Source organism: Barbatula barbatula (genome assembly GCF_947034865.1).
Source record: "Barbatula barbatula genome assembly, chromosome: 5".
Classification (NCBI taxonomy): domain Eukaryota; kingdom Metazoa; phylum Chordata; class Actinopteri; order Cypriniformes; family Nemacheilidae; genus Barbatula; species Barbatula barbatula.
Genome location: NC_136769.1, coordinates 5,224,551 through 5,245,893, shown reverse-complemented (window position 1 = coordinate 5,245,893; position 21,343 = coordinate 5,224,551). Strand labels below are relative to the sequence as shown.

The window sequence follows — 21,343 nt, the reverse complement described above, 5'->3', positions numbered from 1 at the left end:
CATAAATTGTTCATCTATCATTCCATGACATGCCCTCTGTCCTTATTTGTTTTCTCTTCTTTCTTAGGTATTTTGTCGATTATTGCCTCTTCAATGGATCTCTTGTCAATGCTGTTTGCTAAAGAAGCAATCATTATAACTGTTGCTTCATTCTTGGGGTTTGCACACATCTCTAATCTTAAATCCACAAAGGAAGGTGTGCTTCCTTTAACTTTACTTTTTTAAGCAATTTTACTTTTCTTGTTTTGCGCGGAAAACAAAAAGTGGGCAGACTAAAAGAGTGTTTATTTGCAAAAAAGGATCCGACTCCGGTTTAATTGTTTTTCATGAATCATGTTTTTATTTTATTATTTAGTTTGTTAGCTATATTTGTGTCTTTTATGACTTCATCAAAACAACAGTTTTATTTATATTATTGGGGATGCACAATAAAAAAAATGTTTGAAAAACTGGTGTCATCTGTTTTTGCAAATGAACTTTGCATTTCGCAAACAAATACGAGTCCTGGTTAATAGGTATCAACATGGAAAACCCTAACAACCATCCGTAACACCCTATAAACCATATAGCAACGTTCTAACAACCTCCCTGAATAACATCACCAGAGCAGCAATCTGCCAAGTGCCCATTTAATAATTTTGCAGCACTTTTTTGCACAAGATGTACCAATCGGGTTCACATTTTAGACTTCAATAGCATCAAAGAGAAATCTCTTATCACCTCACAGATAAGTGTCAACACTGCGGCATTACAGATAACCAGTGCTCAAGGAACGGCAGACATTTGTTGTCTTTCGCAGAAAAATGGTTGCATCGATACTCTCTAGGATTCGGAGAAAAATGGTTTCGCTTGTTTGAGAGAGAGAAAGAGAAAGAGAGATTGAACACAGTTTAGTCGAAATGCCCATGTCTGCACAACGCTTGACCCCGCCCACTTCCTTCCGAGCTCGTTTATGACTGGCTGCCCTCTCGTTGCCATGACGAGCAGGTTCATTCAAGGTCTGTGTTTGCTGGGAGGAGGTGATAGGCCAGAAAGGGAGGAGCTGACCTACATTCTGCAGAAGCCTGTGAGCGGCAGTAGCTATTGAACAAAACCATTCAGCATGTCACATTTTTACAGACGTTTATATATGCAAAGGGCGTGGTCCGGCTTCTTAGCAGGCTTTGAAACGGCAAACGCCGTCCAAATGAAACATGGACGGCATATGAATCAAATGACCAATGGAGGAGAATGCGTGCATCTGAAAATCACAACCTTTAAAGGAAATGAGAACTGTTTGTGTATATCGTATAAAATAAGAGTTGTAAATGATAAGTGCTTGTTTAAACAAACAACATTGTAAAATGTCAATCTCTTCCTTATGAACTCGGTTGAATTGCTGGAGTTTATGATGTTGTTAAAATATTACAGGTATGATTGTGGAAAGGTGCGGTTGTAATCTTAAAGAGTGACATCCACCTAATCTGACCTTTTGAAAACACTTGTAACTATTGTATTAAGGTCGATTCATTCATAGTTTCAGATGACATTTTATCAGATATTAAACTATTATATATAGGCTATCCAAAAGCAATGTGAAGTGCATTCAATACATTTATTCCTCAGCATGTGTGTTCCCATGGGATTCAAACTCATGTCTTCTTTCTTTACCCCAATGCACACACATAAGACCTAAGAAGTAATATATTACAAATATATTCGTGCACGATCCCAGACGCGTTTCCAAACAGTATTACCAGAAAATGAGTCAAGCTTGCACAACAGGGTGTCAGGTAAAGCCAGGGTGTTACAAAAGCGGCCAGAGCCATTAAGCTTTCCTTTCTCCGTCCACGCTCCTCTGGCCTCACATGGGCCGCCTGACCTAATTTCAGGCTACAAATAGAAAAATGACAACAAAAACAAAAGCTGGAGCGGACCGTGTAGAGGGATCGCACATTCACGTGGGCAGGGATCCAGCTAGACTGTTGAAAAGCGTGTCTGTGCTCCCTGAGAAAACAGCGGGCGTAGAAAAACGCACCATGAGAGGCTTACATTTCTGAACACACATTAACATGTTGTGCAATCTGTCTGTGTTTCGCGCAGCTTCTCATTTTTTTCAAACAGCAACCATCACAGAAAGACCAATGGTTTCCGTTAATACCCTTATGAATTATTAGGATTTAAACCATTACAAACTTTCTTTTTCATAGTGTGTTTTGGGCATTATATCAGTTGGATGCCAGAGAACAACCAACCAACATAATCCATCATGTATTACTAGATAACATTATAGTTTTCGTTAAAAACCAATGTAATTACCATTACAACTATTAAATCCATGACATTTTCTGTTGGGTTTTTTGTTAGAAATTTGTGTTTGCATAAATAATTCAAAGTAATGCATTGGTAATAATTGTTTTTCTCAAAGTTTTTAAATATTACCGGAGATAATCAAGAACAAGCATTCAGCTCAAAATGGTTCTAGTGTGAAGAACCTTTGTACGTATATCATTGAGATGATTATTTACGATTATGATTTATGATTAACGTGTATGATATGATCATTCCTTGATGATCATTTTGATGGGAAAAACAGAAGGTACGGAGAGATTTCATCTTTTAAACTAATGCGGGAAGAGATATAGTCCTATTTATAATTAAATACATGCACAACCCAATCCTCTGTTATTAAGCTCATATTTCTCACTCTTATCCTCTCGGACACATGGCCTTCTGTCTTTTCTCTGTACTTTCTATTGATGTAGCTGTGCTTGCATAATGGAAAAAACTGTTTGTGTTATTTATAGTCCAGTGTCCAGCTGAAGCTGGTCTTTATTGCGACGTGCAGTGTCTCTGCTCCAACTGCATCTTTTCATGTTATTTTCACCTGTTTCTTCACTTTCTCCAAATTAATGCAAATAGAAACAATAGTTTTATTTGAAATTTGGGAGAAATATTGTTAGTAGTTAGTAGATCATTTTGCCTTAACGCATCTCCGTGACTATATTTCAAATATTCTACATTTCATTCTTCGTGTCTTGAAAGTTGTGCCTATGTTGTTACTGATATTTCTAAGGTTTTGAAACTTGAATATTGTGCTGACAGCTTTAAGACTTTTCATGTCTCTGTTTTTTGTTTCTGACACATTTGGACCATAATAACATAACAACTTATCTGTTTGGTTGTTTCTCTAAGCTGCCTAGTGTGTCATATCAGTGAATGAATCTGTATGCAACCTGTTTTTCTATTGTGCCATAAAAATAAATCAAAAGTTTAATAATAATAATGTTAAAACTGCAATTCTGGACTTTTGCTTGTCCACAAACTGTTGGGTAGCCAAACAAACTAAAGCAAAAACAATCTTTTTTTTTAATTCACATTTATTCATTTGGCAGACGCTTTTATCCAAAGCGACTTACAAGTAGTTTTTTACAGTGGCACATTACTGCAGAGCAATCAGGGGTAAGGTGTCTTTGCTCAAGGGCACTTCAGTCATGACCTGCTGGCACTGAGATTTCAACCGGCAACCTTCTGATCACAAGCCCAACGCTCTAACCCCCAGGCCACAACTGAGTTATATCACATATAATAACTACTGATGGGGGACGGATATTATGCAAATTTGGCATGCTGTCCCCGGGCCCGGTGTGTGCACGGACTCGGGCCGTTATACTGTGGTAAAAATAGGCTTATGGTCAGGAGTTGGGGTGGAGGAGGGATGCTTCGAAAATGTAGAACGAATGCGGGTGAGGTGTCTTGTCTATTTGTAGAGGTTTTCTCTCGAGCTAAAAGATGATTGGTGAGATTGGTTATAGCAAGCCAGCCGGTGTAGTTATCTACACGTGCTCCTCCCGAACTTTGTTACTAAAACATCATTATGTACCATGAGACAACACCGTGTCTATTTGTTTAATTTAGGTAGCAGTAGCACACATCAAAGTATATGCATTTCGCAGACATTATCCTCCACAGCCCAAAAGTTTTATTTACACTTTGTACTTTAATTGCAAATGCAGTGCTGTGGGGAAATCGTGTTAGAACTTGTGATGGAGAGTTTACAGCAAAACGTGCTGAGCGATATTTCCGCACAAACACACGCAGTAGCGGACTGATCCACTGACCTCACGCTCTCGGCAGACAGAAATAAACCCGGTAACACGAGAGGTCTGTTTTCCCTCAGCTCAGCCGTAGCTTTCCTCCACACAGCCGGCCATGTTTCCCTTCTATTTTCCGTTTTCTCACAATACTCCTAATTCTCTGTCCATCATCCATCATTCCTTTTCTCTCTCTCTCTCTCTCTCTCTCTCTTTCCTCTCTTCTCTCCGCGCTGACCTACTTTTCAACTGACCTGTTTATGCGCTTCTATGCCCTACAATCACATAAGAGGGAAAATGGGAAACAAAGCAGAATTCACTGAAGGCTGTTGTTTTAACTATTATAATGTAAAAACAGCCGTGGAAAACGTAAAGAGATCATTTCAAAATCATTTCCAGTTTTTCCTTAATTTACTATGTATGTGTTTAGGTGAAATGATCGCTTTTGTTTCATTCTGTGAGCTACTAACAATATATCTCCCAATTTCAAACAACATTTTTTTTCTATTTGCGAAAAATGAAAATGGAAGAAACAGGTGAAAATAACAGAAAAGATGCTCTGTATTTTTTCAGACCAAAAATACGGCAAAGAAGTTCACCTTAAACCAACACATTTTATTTGTTAACCTTGATTTTTATCACAGTTTTCATGTGTCTTGTCATGCTGTCAGTCTATAACATTGCTTTTGGATGACTCCGGAGGTTTGATGTTGTATGAAATTCGACATTATACATTTAGAAATGATCATTACATTTTTTATTTTACCAAACATTTCCCCACAGGGTTACTAGTATTCATTACAATAGTTACACACCCAAAGGGTATCTGTGTATCTCTGTCCATTTTCTTTTGAATTCTTCTCTCTTTCAGACAAATTCATATTAAAGACAGTTTGTGACCTGTGTGTGTGACCTCTCTCTCTCTCTCTCTGTCTTAGTCTGCCCTTCATGCACCGATTGTGTAACATCCGCCATGTTGAAATTGTTGTAATGAGAACAAAGGGATTCGGTTTTTCACACGCACAACAGATTCAAAGAAATGATTTCCCATAGACAGGTTTATCCCGATCAAGCTTCCCTACACCCGGCTTCATTTCTCATCCTGTATATGGATTAGATGTTAAAACCAAAACCTGAAATCTATCTGCTGACCTCTGCAAGCCAGACTCTTCCGTACAAGCACATCTGAATAGCGTGTACAGTTACCAAAAAAATAAGGGTTTTGTAATCGTATTGTACTGTAGCGATAGAAAGATACAGATTGTTTGGATCCTGTTTGACGGCATTGCTCGAGATGCTTTGTTTATGCAACTTAAATACACAGCTTGCTGATTGACATCTAACATTGTCTTAAAACGGTACGTGTGCAGCTGCATGAATGCCCTTTATGTAAGTATCATTTCACGGAACGCGGCTGTGTTTCAGGTTAATAAACAGCACAGCTATTAACTAGGCCAGTGTTACATAAGCGCTGTAAGCCCATGGTAAAGCTGGATAGATGTGTGCCAGTGTGTCAGTATCTCATGATAGGTCAGATCAACATATTCAAAGCCCTTGTCATTTTATGAGATTACTTAAACGACAGAGTTAAAGGGTAAGTTCACCCGAAAATCTACTTTGTGTGATTTTGTTTAGTCCCCAACATGACGTTAAACATGTTTAGAGAACTTCCAGCATCTTCGGAGCAGGAATGAAGATATTTAGGTGACATCTTTGAGATTTCCTAATACTAAGAAACCTAATACGCATGCCTCAAAGTGCTCTCGTCCAAGAAGAAGACGAAGGGTCTCGTGAAGGCATTCCAAACACAAACTTATATTTAGCAAAGCAACGTACAAAAGCAACCCCTATCGAAAAGCACAGAAGTTAAGAACGACAACAAACAAATGCATGAAAATTTCAACATTTTATTTCTTTTTTGTTTTTTTAAATGCACCCAAAGCTACCACTGAAAATTAGTGTTTTTACAATATGCATCCTTTTTGAAAACAGAGCAGCATAACCGGCGGTGTCACCCGAAATAAGCCTTGCTCACATTTCTGTCCATATTATTTTCTTTGCTAAAAAAACATCAAACATCACTCATTTTGAAACACACTGAAATGGCGAAGTTGTAGTGACATCGTGATGAGCAATAGCACAATCGCAGTAAACAGGAAGTAAAGATGATGCTAGTGATAAACAGGACAACACATGGCCCCCACACAGTTCAAAAACACAACACAGTGTCGTGAGGAAATATTTTACAATTATACACAAGTGCCATAAATTAATCTGACAAATATTAAAAGGGGTTTGTGATTCTTACTTATAGAAGTTATATTAAGCTTCTTTTAGCATACATGTAGTTCTGACTAAAGAAGAATCTCTGTTATTTTGCGGAAAGTCTAGAACACTCATTTGGTTTCTCATCAGTGCATGTCTAAGGAAGAGAATAAATAGGGTGGCTACATATAGAGGCAACTGAATATACATATGTTGATGGTTTAAAGGGTTGAACAGGAGCTACGTTTTCAATAATACACCAAGTAACGTTAACGGACCAGACATTTCAGTGAGCAACAACCGGAAACTGTTTGTGTTACTATAACAAGAAGCTAACACCGACCTGCTAATGTATCTGTAAAGGCTTTGGGGCATTTTGTCATTTTCCTACAAAAAGAGTTTCTAAAAAACGGATCCGATAGCAAGTTTTAAAGGTAAAAAAGACTTTATATTAAGTGGCATTTCAAACAGCAAACACACGGAGATGGAGACTTTGCACACAGTATTTACGACAATGACAAATTAATTAGTATCTGAACTCTGTTCATTTTATGTTATCTTTTTGTTTTCGTCCTAAAAATATATTCATATATATTATGTCACATTTTATACAAACAAATCGAGTGCTCAAACAAGAAAAACGTTGCTGACGTTTGAGGGAACTAGGCTGGGCTGTTTAAACTGGGTACAGACGAGGAGGTAGGGACGAAAGAGAGGTATGAACACAAATAGCCATGTATCTTTGGTCAAGGAAGGGTATTTCGTGAATCTTCCGGCGTTTAGTATGCTTAAAGATTGCGAAAAAACACTTTACCAAGGGTGTAACAGTGGCCACAAACTATAAATGGGGCACTTAGTCATCTATTTACAAAGAAGAAGATAAGGGTAGATATTGCTGTTGAATCTACACTGTCTGTGACATCTTGCTGTAGCACTAGAAACATATGCATGTACGATAAAAAAAACTGATTTCATTCATTTGTAAAAGTGCCACTGTAACCTTAAAAAGAAGAATCAAACCAAACAAGGTAAATCTATACATTATAATACACAGCATCAGGTTTTATCCCTATGTCCAGTTCTGTCATCCCTGGGCATTCAAACAGGGTATGGGTAAAGGGTCAAAGCAGGACCTCAAGAAACAGGGTTTTTATGGTTCATTGAATGTCCCTGAAAGTCTCGCTTCCGTTTAGTCATGTCTTTGGTTATGACTGTTACGCGTAATAGAGTCCTTTCCACATTCGATCCTTCCTCCCTCTGTTGGTGTGACCTGCTTGCAAAACCGTTCGATTGACCTGCTGTCTTTTTCTCTGTCGGCGTGTAGCTCGTGGCCAGGTTGAGACAGGTCCAAGTAAGGGTGCTGAGGTAACGGATGGACGTTAGCGGGTGGCGTTGTTGGGGAGTCTTGAGATGCAGCCCTGCCGTTCCCCTGAGCTCTGTGCTTGAGTCTCAGTTTGTGGGGTAGGGCTGTGCCTCTGATTTCTCCGTCTTTGCACTGGCTCGCTGAGCTTTGGGTCATGAATACGTGAGGGTGGTAGCTGCCGGTATCAGAGCAAGAAGACGAAGGGGCCTCCTCATCATCAGTGGAGCCCTCTTTATCAGAGCTACGGGGATCCCCGTCACTTGAGAAAGTGTCCTTGCCTGATTGCGGATGGTAGTAGCTTCCGTGTCTCAAGCCTCCTTCAAAGGTCAAAACCGGTGGCTCGTCGTCCTCCAAGCTGCCAATAGATTGACGGTACATCTGTGTTTCATCTACTTTCTCTGGTGTTAGCAGAAGGTCAGGGGCAGGTGCATCGACCCTGTGGCTCAATTGCTGGACGATGTAAGACTTCCTTTCGACCACTTCGCCATCTGCATAGTCGAAAGGAGGAGAGTCCAGAGTCTTCCTCTCCAGCTGCTTGGTCACCTCTGTCAAGATTTTGGGACTTCCTGTTTGTCCCTCCATAAGCTGAGAAAGATTCTGCTGTTGGCTGTGAGCGAGTTCCTGGGACCCTTGACTTTCCACGGGATACGAGGCACTGCTGGACCGGTATAGGATGACACTTCTTTGCGCTGACTGAGGGATGACCGGACTTACAATTGCCTCCTGGCGGTGTCTCTGTTGGTTGGTGGGGAAACTTGATTCGAAAGTTTGCTGGTGATGTACTGCAGGCAACCTGGGATGGATGTTGAACATGAGCTGTGTGGTGCTGCAGTTCACAATGTCCATTTCTAGTCCCTGTTCCTGCTTTATTTCGTAAGTTGTTGGTTCTGGGCTGTCTCGCGAGGAGCCGTCAGACATATCTGACAGGGACCCTCGCGGGGAGTATTTCACCATCTTGACGTGCCCCTCCCCTCGAACGGACTGCTCGGTTTCAGAAGAATCAGAGTTCAGCATCATCTGAGAAACACTGTAGTCATTGGGGTAAAAGTGATTGGGGGTTGAGGAAGATGTTGAGCTGCCTCTCGTTGCACCAATCTGCTGACTCTTTTCAACATAGGAGGCCGTGCTAATGAGGCCGAACCTGAGCTTAAGTTGTAAAAGCTCTGTTTTCAGGCGAACGTTCTCATCATTTAGTGCCATAACTCTATTTTCCAGGACCATGTCGTTGATGCGCCGCTTCTCCCGGGAACGCTTGGCCGCCTCGTTGTTCTTGCGTCGCTTTTCCCAGTAGGATGCATCTTTCTTCTCGTCCGAAATGAATTCGCGTTTGCGTCGGCAGCTCATGTTCGACTTTGGTTTGTGAAGGCGACCCTGGCGAGGGTTGATTTGGGGTGAATGGAGAAGGTCGCTGTAGGGTGAAAAGCCGTCTGAGTTTTCTGATATTGTGCTTGGGGAGATTTGTATGTTTAAACTGTCCATTGTTCCTCGATGGGAGCCAGTTTCTGGATCTTGGCTACACCGCTGGTAACAGAATGAAAAGCGGGGATGGGATGAAGGGGAAAGATGTATACAAGAATCCTCGTAAAATCTCCCTAAGTATGGAAGTCTTAACTTTTCAACTAAGTAGCTGGGTCTGCAAAAACTTGATGAGGTATTGTAGTTCCTGGAAAGCTGAACCTCATTGATTTTATTGTTAAGTGTCTCAGGCTAAAACGATCTCAAGTCCGACGGGGTCAAAATCAAAGTAGTGCAACTGAGAGGCACAAATCCTGAAGTTTGCAGAATGTGGCTACTTCTTTTAGAGGACGTTGAGCCCTTTTGTTTGTGTTTCAGTATAAAGCTCTCCTAAGCTGACCAAGATGCATCCCAGCGCCAGGGCTTCTTGGAGGATATAGGTCACTCTGTCTGCCGCGCCCTGTGAGTCTCTTGGGCAGAAAAGCTGACGTTCTCTCAGGCTTCAGTCGGTCGTTTGATGAAAGGCTGCAAACATAAAAGAGAAGAGACAGATTGGTTAATCCTCCTGATTTAGACCAATTCACAGTTTACCTGCAGGCACTTCAAATAAATCACTTAATGTGTTGATTTTTGTGCATTTTGTCTATTTTTAATCAAACACTTCTTGCATCTTCGGGGGTATTCGGAAGTGGATTGTTCCACTTTGAGTTTATTTCCCCCGCCTCATCTACTCAACCCTGACAGCCTCTGAATGTTTTTCCGTTTCCCGGCAACCACCGTCTGACCTTCTAACCTCCCCATTGATTTGTCTGTCTGTGACATTTGACCTCAACTGTCTGACTAGATTTTGGCACTGCTAATCTTGTGATGCAAAGGAAGTTAAAAACAATGTTTTTAAAAACACCATCGATGACTCAAAAAACACGTCAACCAAAATCTCAAACGCGAAACGGAACAAAGATTTGTTCAAACCTGCTTTCTCATTTAAATTACTTTTAACCCTTGTACAGAATTCCCTCACAGGACACGTATGGTAAACATTAGCAATGAGCACATTATTTGCTTTAACGTTTTGAAACATTAGCCTGCATTACATCATCCGAGCTGAAGAGAACCAGTACAACAAGGGTTTTGTCTTTTGAAGGATGAACATTAGAACACATCCTATCCTCTGTTAAGATTCAATGGTCTGGCGTACAATGGGGCCCAGTGTGAGGGTCCGGGGATCCTATTCCAAAACATAAACGGTTGAAAAAAGCTAATTTCTTAGAAAGATTATTCTCTAAAATGCTTTAAAAGTAAACATTTGAGGTAAGTTATCCTAAAATGACAAGAAAACCTTATTATCACAATCATGATGACATGCAAACTGGGGTCAAGTAAAAGCCAAATAATGCATTTGAGGTCAGGTTTTACGGAATTAGGAGAATGGGGAACATTATCGATTATTGCGAGGTAAGATGAAGGGGTGGTAAAAGCCATCGAATAGAAAAGTAGAGAGGATTAATGTGAGACGATTCTACATTATTATCTATTATGACCTAAACTGTCTGAATGTCAACTTTTAAGTTTCGTCACATTTTAGTTTGCACGTCAATCCGGCAGCAACATCTGATCCAATTCTCCATAGCTAGTAGGTGGGCTCAGGCGACAGATGGGATCCTAAATAAGATCCCAGTAAAAATTAGCTCCTAAATTTAATTTGGTTCTCGCTATATTTAATATGTGCTCTAGAATGCCATAAACTAATAATACGCTCATAAATCATAAGGCAATCATTACAAAATAATCTGTGCATGATGCTTCCAAAAGTAGACCAACCTATCAATGGCCTACTTTATAGCTGACGCAACAAAAATGGGATCAGAGATTTAAATAATTGCACACTTCACATTTAAAGCAGTTGAGACTCATATTTCAGACTACATTTGCCTTTGTCATAACATTAAACATGTAAAATGGCACCATGACTACATCGTATATGTAGATGAATGCAGCGTAATCCGATAATCTGCACGTCCTTTATATGGGTTACGGTGCCGTCATCCCAGACATCTGAGGAAACATTACGTAACTAGACAGCTGACGGCTTCCATCAACACTTCCTGCTCTGTTCTGGTTTAGCCTGTGAGTGCAAAATGCATATGATACACCAACAGGGTCCTATAATAAAAAGATGTTAAACAGGTATGAGCAAGGTTGAATTAAACCAAAGCTCATTTGACTGAGGTGCACAACAAATGGAGCACACAACGAGACTCCCACCCTGACCCACTGACCCAGAAACTGGGCAGCTCGAACAGAACAGCCTGGCTCCTCTCCCCGGTGCTCAGATGTAGGTCAGGAGTGCAACAGGCATCGGGAGAGAAGGATGGGGAATTATGCTTGCTAAAAATAGAGCACCGAGCGATGCATTGAGGATACAAGAAATGAAAGATGGTAGAAAAAATAGGAGAATGAGCATAGGAATGCTGAAATCTGCCCTTTCACTTGAATATATTCGTTTTTTGTATCTGGAAATGTAAGGCTTCGTAAAGCAGCCTTAAAACTATGTCTTGTGAAAAGTGCTATAAAATAAATCGATTTGACGTTAAGTTTGCAGTTATCTTTCTGTCTGTATGTCTGTCTGTCTGTCTGTCATCATCCTCCCATGTGTGTGTGTCACGATTAATCGCATCTAGAATAAAACTTTGTGTTTACATATGTCTCTGTGTATGGTGTGCATGCATGTACTGTACATGTATGTTTTTATAAAAACTAAATTATATGCACATATATTATGTAAACACAAACTTTTATTCTGGATACGATTACTTGCGATTAATCGCTGGACGGTTCTTAAAATGTTTCAAAATGCAATGTGAGATGCAAATAATACCAGTCAGTGGGTGAGCTTCTCGACCACACCCATTAGTCACTAAAACCGCATTTATACTTGCATTAGCAACAATGCAACTAATAACCAAAGTCATAGCATTGAGACGCCAAAGCATTCTAAAGACTTTAGACATGACACACCCGCTTGTCCGTTATTCAAATGTGCATGTGACGTATCGATTAACTCCTTGACTTTGAATAATAAAGGTCATTGAATGGTTTGTCATTACCTAAGCTCGAAATTACAACGGGCCAGCAAAACTCACTTTCGCTCGCGCTATATAGGACACGGTCAGCTCTCGCAGGGGAAAAAATAGCACGTCTGGCCCACTGCAGTTTTGAGTTGGGCGAGGCCTGGAAACTGTAATTCAACTGAAATCTTTCATGAGCTGTTTCAGTAATGGATACAATGGGAAAAGGCGGGGGCGCTGGATTTCATTGCGGCCATGTAATTGACCCTGGGGAAGAATGTAATATTCGGCACGTGGGCTGGAGAGGGGGGGCTTTTTCCCTCTGGATTCCACGTCTGGGTTAGTCTCCTCCTGTTGGGAGAGGGGCAGGCCTTTGGACAGGCAGGCGGGGTTCCAGTCAAACTCCTTCTACAAACACACTCATATCATCCCTTTTTTTTAATGAACGCTCTGACAAAGTCCATGTGTTTCTCCAGTCACATGTGCTCGCTTGCCCTACTAAACCGAACGGTAATTCGCCTCTCCCTTTAGCCACATCGACACAGTAATCACGTGCCTCCTCCTTAATTTTCCTACATCACGAAAGATTGAGAAATTTACTGACTGAATATCTACAGACATGTATATTTCCCCAGAGAAGCACTGAAATTGCAAACACCCTAAAACAACGAAGCTGCAATTGTGTGTTTTTATCATCACTAACAATGAAAAACAAATCATTTAATACAAAGAATATGATCACTATCGATGTTTTTATTATTGTGGTTTCGTTGTTGATGCACTGCCAACAAAACACGACACTGGCAGAATGACTTTCTTTGTCAAAGCAGGGTGTGTTTTCCCAGGTCTATGACCTACATTGGGCGCTGGCACACACACACGCAGATCACACGATGCCCCTCTGATGTCCTTAAGACCCCGGGTTCCTTTTATTCGCAACTTCTCATTTATTGGCCTTATGCAACCATAAATGTGTCACGACTCCATAACGTCAAAAGAAAACCGCAAACCTATCTCGCATTCACGTATTTCAGGCTATATGCATGTCTACAGTAGTAAAGGGGATTTGAAAAAGTCTATACCTTCGGATTCACTTTCTCTCACATCCTAAGGTGCGTCATTTCGCGTTTACCCTTATCTGTGAGATGGTGTGGTGAAACAACACATTACGTAATAGCGAGATACCATCACTAAAACACTACCTCACCCTTTTCCTGTTACTATAAGAAACATCATTAAAGCTTTATAAAAGAACCATAAAGCTGTTCTATTATGTTCGGCAAAATAATGATTTATATAATGATATCAAATAAATGTACTTTTAACGAACCTGCAATTTGTACACCAGCCTTATTGGAGTAAGATTTAAAGCATGACAATGCAAATAACACTATAAGTAACTATAGTAAAGTATACTTTACTTTTTTCAACTTGTGAAAACATTGACGTTGTAATATGAATGCAAAATGTTTCTAGATGTAAATCGCTTAGAAAAAGTTCATTGATTCTCCCGGTACAAATGCACAGCTTCCCCATTTCACTTTGAAATACTATACGATACCAAAACAGTGGTGTTGTTCATATAACGTTTCGCTGAATCATCATGATGTACATCAACCTGGAAACATATACAGTACAGTTTGCATTTGCCTGTAAATCAAGATATACACCCGGTGCATGTTTTAAAACTGTTAACATTTCTACACATTGCAAAGCATTTTTCAAGTTACCCCACAGGAAAGGGTTAACAGATTTGATCCATGTAACTCAAACACCCACGTTGACCTTTACCTAGAATACGGCTGCACGTGACTGCGAGAAGTGTGTCCACAGTTAAACCTCATAACCCAACTGCACTTAGGTCAAGTCAGCTTTATTTATGTCATTTTCATTGTTACAAAGAAAACATATTGACTATAAGCAAAACATATAGGGTTATGCAAGTCAAAACACAGGTCAGATATCAGACAGACTATAAATTCCTATATGCAGTGTTAATAAAAGCAAACAGTAAACACTTTAGAGTAACGTGTATCAGTTACGCATTGATAAACATTGTTTAAAACTTAACAAATCAACCAATAAATATATATAAATAAAAGTTTGAAATCAACATAACACGCTTTAAATGTGCGTAATTTGCCTTTCTATATAATGCCAAACGATATGGTGGTGTTGACAGTGCGTGAAACGTTTTCGCAACTGTATTTTGAAAAACGCATGACATTATTTATACATAACATTCACACAAACACCTACTGTAAATACGGACATACACTGTGAACTTGTTTACATGCAGGTCGCATACAAATATAATGGTCATCTCCTGTCCGTGTTAACTCGTATGTCCTCTCCCCAGATCGGGCTCGCCTCATCACTAAAAACACGCATGTTAAGCAACATGTAATGGCCATGCGTAAGCCCCCAAAACAAAGTCCTAAAGCATTTCCATTGCAGTCACCTCACCTGGTTTTAATGCCCTATAACTGCATCTATAACACGTGTACAAATTCCGCCAGATCACAACGGAAACCAAAGAAAGCAACCTTTAGTATTATTTGGCTTTTACCCCTAGTCCGTGCGTGCGCGTCAAGTGGCAACCAAGCAAAGACGCAAACGTACCGTTTGAGTGTATCCAAGATATCCGGCGTCCGTGGGCTTGAATTACTCTCGTGGATCCTTTGTATAAGCCTCGGTGGATGGGATAAAACAGGCGAAGTGATTCGATGTGGCTTGCGCAGACCGTGCGCTTTTGTCCTGGTTCCTTGTGTTTTGTTGGCGAGGCGCTACAGTAACCTGCCGCTCGCTGCTTCTGCTCAGAAATGTATGTTAGTAGGTCAGCAGTTGCATAACAGGACGCTTTGGGTGCCTTGTCACGTTTTGTTTCTCTCTTTCTCTCGTTTGCCCCCACCCACCTATCTGCCTTCCTCCGTCCCTCCCTCTCTCCGTCCGAAAGCGTTTGGCGACGCGAGCGCATAGCTGGGAGGGATCTGGCTGGCCAGACCCACTCAGATGTAAGACGGAGATATTCGTAATAAGGTTAGCGTAGGGATGTAGACAGAGACTGGCTTCAACAGACTATATTAAGATGCTTGAGTGATGGAGCTGGAGCCGTGATAAAAATATGAAACGTTAATTTACTTTAAAATCGATGTAAATGTTTGATAAATGATCACTATATGCTAGACATGCAGGTATGTCTGAACCTGTGTTTGCGTCATCTGTAGCCTACAATAAAAATATGATAAATAGTACAGACGACTATAACCACCCCTAAAATAACAAGTCATCTCAAATGTTTTTAGGTTTCATTTGAAATTAAACTGTACACTTTTCTAAATAATACTTTTTTCTAGTTGTGGATAAATGCGTAACGCATCCGTCTCCATTTGTATTGTGATGACCTTGAATTTGGTGCCCGACAGTCCCTCCCCCACTTACGTCAACCTCCGATCCCGCCCAGCATCGTCTGGATGCGGTTGTCATGGCTACCGTTTTGCAACCACCCAAGGTCAGGACCAGCCACCCACTGTATGGCAAATCTCGGCCAGGGGTCAGTGCCCTAGGGAAATAGAGGTAGAAGCATCATTACGACACATATAGTTTTGTGACAGAAAACAGCAACAATGAGCTGTGAATGGAAAATCAACAAGAAATAAATAATTCATTGAGAGAATTCGCAAATAAACATTGTAGCCCAAGACAATCTGCGTGACCGTTTATTTCCTTATATAGACTCTCAGGGCTATATTTATATTCACTTACGTCAGCGATGTGCCCTCGGGAGAGCTCACTTCCAAGGGGGTTTCAAATACATTTTCTGTAACATGTTTATTTGTGGCGTAAAGGAAGTAAATGGCGATTCCGACGTTTAAGCTAATTGGCGAACACGTGGCCTTTATATCATACAACACCTTTCTATGTCATATAACTAGATTTATACGTTTAACGTGTTTATACGCAGATTGGCAACACATCACTATTGGAATGTTTTACTGCCCTCTTGTGGATTGCGTTGGTTTTACAAGAACTCACTTGCGCTGCTGATGCGCGCACTAGTGAGAGGTCTGCGTGCAACTTATCTGTTTTGATGTGTTTGTCCTCTTGTTATTGCGTATCTGAGTTGTCCACTTATCTCTTATATTTCTCTCTCTGTTATATTTATTGACCGCAGTGATGAAAAACCCAGAATCTTACAAAACGAGATATTTCTTTTTGGTCAGTTTAACACCACGATTTGACTTTCAAGTGTAAAGTGATGAAAACGTGCATGCTTTAATAGCTCAAAACCATTTCACACTCATTTTCATCTGTGCTAATATTAAGAGATTTGATATAATGAAATAATATTATTAAAAGCTAAGCAAAGTTTAAGGAAATTGCTTTTTATATTTTAAATGTATTTAGCTTATGTTTACTTCCTGTGTTTGGTAAAACTTGTTCTCTTAAATAATGAACAAAGATTTATTTCATCTTCATTTGGAGAACCATGTGTTCTTTGTCCTTCTATCAGTTCATCTTGTACATTTTGTTGAACATGTGATAACTTTTGATCTATAAATTATTGACCTCAGTGTAACATTTGTATTTTTACAAAAGAACAATAATAATGGATGATCGATGAAATCTAATACACTAACATTTTCACCCATACATTTTTAAAAATAACATGTGTGATGTCCCCTTTAACACCTTTGTAAGAATAAACAGTATTACATATCTTTTTCCAGCGCACACCTATGCATTCAATCTACTAACAACTGAAGCAAACAAATGCTGTTCAAAGATTTATTCACACAAACAACACAAAACGTATATTCACTGTACAAATACATGAAAAGTCACAAGACAACAGAAATGTCACCATAAAAATGCAAGTAACAGTGTATTTCTACAACATATCCACGTCTGGACGATGACAGTGATCCAGAAATTAAGAATGCAGTAAAATTCAGTGCTGAGCTGCTACTGGTTCATCATGGTGATAATTAACAACCTAAAATATGGCGATAAGAACCGACATCACTCCGACTGAACCACATGATGTTCACAGATACTTGTCTCTCCCTGGTGTCCTGTTCTGTGTTTATCTGTGGCATATGTTAGAAACACTCACAGCACTCGCCAACCACATGAGAAACATTACAGTGTACAGACTGATGGACTCGCCAAATATCACAGAAGTGCTCGCTGATAAGTCTCGAAACAACCCTAACAGCGTTGGTACGTGATAGAAGAATGAAGGATTTTACACTCAGTGTCCAACACCGTTTATTTTACAGCAGCCTGAGGCATTTCTGGGATAAAGATCACAGTGTTTGGAGGAAATCACGATGAATTGTTTTGACGTGTGTCCTGATGCTGCTGGAATGCTCTTTAAAATGACTCTAATGTTCCTGAATGTGAGTTTTAATGGAGGGGGTTTAAAAGAGTTTGTATGTTGTATGATGGACTGATTTGGTTACTATCAATGCGAAGAGGTAGTGATGCACATGTTGCTTTTTTAACCATGAGAAGTCTCCGAAGATATAATGGACGTTTGGAAGTTCTGTTGTGAACCAGTTCCAGTGTGTTGCCATCTTTAATTTGATTTGGTGAGAAGTTGCTCGGAAAAGAGCTTTTTGAGCTGCGCCACCTCCTCGCTGAGCGAGCTGAGCTGAGATTTCAGCACGCTGTTCTCGGTCTGAAACTGCGACTCATTCGGGTTCACGCATTGGTTGTAGGTTCGGGCCGTACTGCAGTGCATCACTCTTCTGGTGTCCTCTCCATCCACCCAGTAACCCATCGGGACGGGTGCTCTAGTGCCCACCATGGACAGAACGGGACTTTGTCGCCCACCAGGATTGTCAGCGTCACCGCCGCCCGGCGACTTAAATCGCAGCTTGTGGGGGAGACTCTTCATGCCTTCCACCGGCTCCACGCGACTGTACAACGCCACATGTCCCACGGCTCCATGTCCATCGGTATTTGGGGAGTGATTGGACTCGTACCCGAGCTCATCTGCACGGTGTGGTGAAAGCTTGCCGTGATCGCTCAGTCTATCCTCAAAGAAGACTGGACTACCGACGCTGGAGCCACCCGGAGTAGAGAACCCTGAATCTTCAGACACGCTGCTCGTGTCTCTGAGACCTCGTCCAGACTGAGGTCCGCTCGACTGGTGCGACACATGCTGGGCTCCCTCCCCGCGGGGAAGGTAGTAATGTGGGCCAGAAGGTTGTGGAACGCACGTTTCTGTCATCAGCGGAAGTATCGAAGCGTTGGAGGGATCTTTAACCATCCCGAAGCGAAACTTAAGAGCCAGCAGCTCCGCTCTGAGCCTGGCGTTCTCCTCGAGCAATGCCAGCACGCGGTTCTCCAGGACCATATCGTTGACCCGGCGTTTCTCGCGGGAACGTTTGGCGGCTTCGTTGTTCTTCTTGCGCTTGTCCCAGTAGCCCTCGTCCTTGTTTTCGCTCGGAATGAACTCTCGCTTGCGTCTCACGGCGGGGCTTAGCGGGGCGGCGTCTTTGCGCTTTAGAGCCGACGTTCGGCCCAACAGCGAGCGTGCAAGCAAACTACTTGAGGTCAGTATGGACACGGCCTCATCAGTGAAGGACATCGGGCCGGGAGCCCCCACGTTTAACCCCAGCAGTGCTGCAGGCGAGGACGATTCGACAACCTTCAAAACTCCAGGTTGCACCTGAGATGTTTCTTCAAACATTGTTTGGGATTATTTTGTATTTGTAGTGAGAAATATTGTAGTTTGTCGATGTTTTCCTGTTTCTGTATTTGTGATGTTACTGATGCAGCAAGGGCTCCACCTGGTGGCAGAAAGGATAAAATAGCACTCCATCAGTTACATAAGATCCATTACAACACGATGTTACGTAACTTCATTAAATCCCAGTGGCAAGCACAGTACGTGCTACACTGCATCACAGTACATTTATTGACACTATAAATAAAGAAACGTCGAGTAATCTTTGATCTATAGGGGGGAAGTTTAAGTGTAATATGACTAACAGAATAAAAGATAGTGGGCTGTTTTTAACCACTGTATATGAACAGACTGTTCCCTCTAGGAATTCGTGCGTTGACCCACATGAGGAACAATTTGTGCATGAGTGAGTTTATCATCTTTGTGTCCCAGTGAGTCACTTTCGTGATGAAATCCTGTCTTACTCAACACACCACAAGTTACGAAACCTTACTGCGTATTATTAAAAATGTATTTTTTGGAGTTATATGCTTTGAACGCATTAGTTTTACCCTAAAAATAAGACAATCTAAATAAAAGAATGTACTACAAAAACATTTACTTTTTCACTCTGATATGTGTGCGCACGAGTCTCTCTAGTATTGCTTAATGTCCCGTTACCGGAATTGTAGTGTTATTCTTAATACAGACATTTCCAACTAGTGCACATGAGACAACCATTTAAAAGTAACACATCGTTCTGCAAAGTTTAACATGGTTTTAAAATAACAGTTTTATTTTTATTTATTTAAGATTGCATGACCTGCTACAAATGCCACGGTGATGTAAAACAGTTACACCACGCTTAGTAAAACTTGGGCAACTGCCCAATTGCATCAAATATCAATGATCTACTGTCTACACGTCGTACACATCCCTAACATTAAAAACAACACACATGCCATCTTGAATAGCTAGCGCAAACAAGGACGTTACCATTATATAGCGCGTAATTCTGTTCGGAAGTCGCCGGTTGTCGAGAATGAGGATCCGCGGAGAAGTCGGTCCTGTTCACGAGAAAACACAAATGAGTTTCGTTTATCCCGATTCGGATAAATCGCACCGCTACCGGGTGCGCACTGGGTCTCGTTTCGCGTCTGTTCCGCGCGCAGCCTCTATTTGTGTCTTTGGTCCATCAGGTTCAGTCGAGGACGCGCCATAACCCCGTCTGAACCACATGTGTAGAGCGGCTGTACGAGCCGCCCACCTCCGTACGCAGGACCCTCCCATCTCTAATCTCTCCCCCGTTACAGTTTTCGTCAGAATAATCGTTTGGAAACCATTAAGTAATATTGCGCAATCTCCCCCTCCCCGCGTCTTACTCCGCATCGTGTCCTGAAAAACGAGCATTGCCGTCGATGCATGTACAGATGCTATATTTAGACTGGTGACGTGAGGCCAGCAGTTCTTTCTTTACATTTTACATTTATGCATTTGGCATAATATTTTATGCGAAGCGTTTGACGTGCGTTGGTTTCCATTATCGGTGCTATAGTGCAGTGATGCATCGTAAAGTACACCGTGCTCTTCTTTGAAGAGCTGCACTTTATGGTATACGAATGATCATCTAATCTAGATCACACAAACATGAATACATTGGCCGAAAGGAGATAACTTGCTTCTCATAATTCAGATTTCTTGGCAAAAGAACTGATTACGCAATGTTCCACATTAAGTGAACAATCTGGGAAGCATTTTCAAGTTACATGAATGGAAAGGAGGTCCTTGAATTAAAGGGATATATTCACTCAACTATTTACTCGTGTCAATCCGAACCTGCATCAGCTTCTTTTTCAATTAATATACAGTATTTGGTGGTTATGTCAGTCATGAGGGCCCAAATCATAATCATTTCTTGTGATCGAGATGCTCGTCTGTTTGGAGTACAAGCTGGTTATTTGTTTTGTACAACAGCTCACTTTACCAAAATTGACAGCATGCTTGTTTTTCACGTCATGGAGGAACAGCAGTATTTCCATTTTGCTTATGCAAACACATAAACAATCCCAGCGATTAGAGCGTGGCAGAGATCAGACTCTGGGCCATCTGCTGCGAAAACTGACACAACATGAGACAAGTTATACTTTGCGTTTGTGAAAAACATCAGGTCTTAAATCCCAGGTCTTAAAAACAATAAAATAACAGCCATCCATTAAAAGCAAACATAAAAATTGAATTCACATGTGTCATTCTAAACAATGTGTATTTATGTGTATCACTGTAAAAACTTTACCAAACTCAGATTTGGTCTCGTTTTACTTGGCAAGTTTATACAAGAATTCTCATTTTGCTTTGCTCTCTGAAATCAAGCAATGCTTTTGTTTCCCAAGTGGATATCTTGATTTTAGGACCTTAAAGGTGTTGGAAAACAGATATATGGTAC

General features: G+C 41.0%; 2 protein-coding genes across 2 annotated transcripts; both read right to left on the bottom strand.

Moving 5' to 3' along the window:
* Positions 1-5,967: 5,967 nt before the first annotated feature.
* On the bottom strand, positions 5,968-15,971 carry nfil3-2 (nuclear factor, interleukin 3 regulated, member 2). Its single transcript, XM_079456811.1, has 3 exons — positions 15,666-15,971; positions 14,847-15,036; positions 5,968-9,681 (listed from the first exon to the last, which is right to left on the bottom strand). The coding sequence occupies exon 3, from the start codon at positions 9,178-9,180 to the stop codon at positions 7,528-7,530; it is 1,653 nt and encodes a 550-aa protein (XP_079312937.1). The 5' UTR covers positions 9,181-9,681; positions 14,847-15,036; positions 15,666-15,971; the 3' UTR covers positions 5,968-7,527.
* Positions 15,972-16,998: 1,027 nt separating this feature from the next.
* Positions 16,999-20,292, bottom strand: nfil3-6 (nuclear factor, interleukin 3 regulated, member 6). Its single transcript, XM_079456932.1, has 2 exons — positions 19,897-20,292; positions 16,999-19,024 (listed from the first exon to the last, which is right to left on the bottom strand). The coding sequence occupies exon 2, from the start codon at positions 18,922-18,924 to the stop codon at positions 17,806-17,808; it is 1,119 nt and encodes a 372-aa protein (XP_079313058.1). The 5' UTR covers positions 18,925-19,024; positions 19,897-20,292; the 3' UTR covers positions 16,999-17,805.
* Positions 20,293-21,343: the final 1,051 nt, after the last annotated feature.

What these genes read in the sequence shown, in the direction of transcription:
- nfil3-2 (XM_079456811.1), bottom strand. Translation starts at nt 9,180, where the DNA reads ATGGACAGTTTAAACATACAAATCTCCCCAAGCACAATATCAGAAAAC.
- nfil3-6 (XM_079456932.1), bottom strand. Translation starts at nt 18,924, where the DNA reads ATGTTTGAAGAAACATCTCAGGTGCAACCTGGAGTTTTGAAGGTTGTC.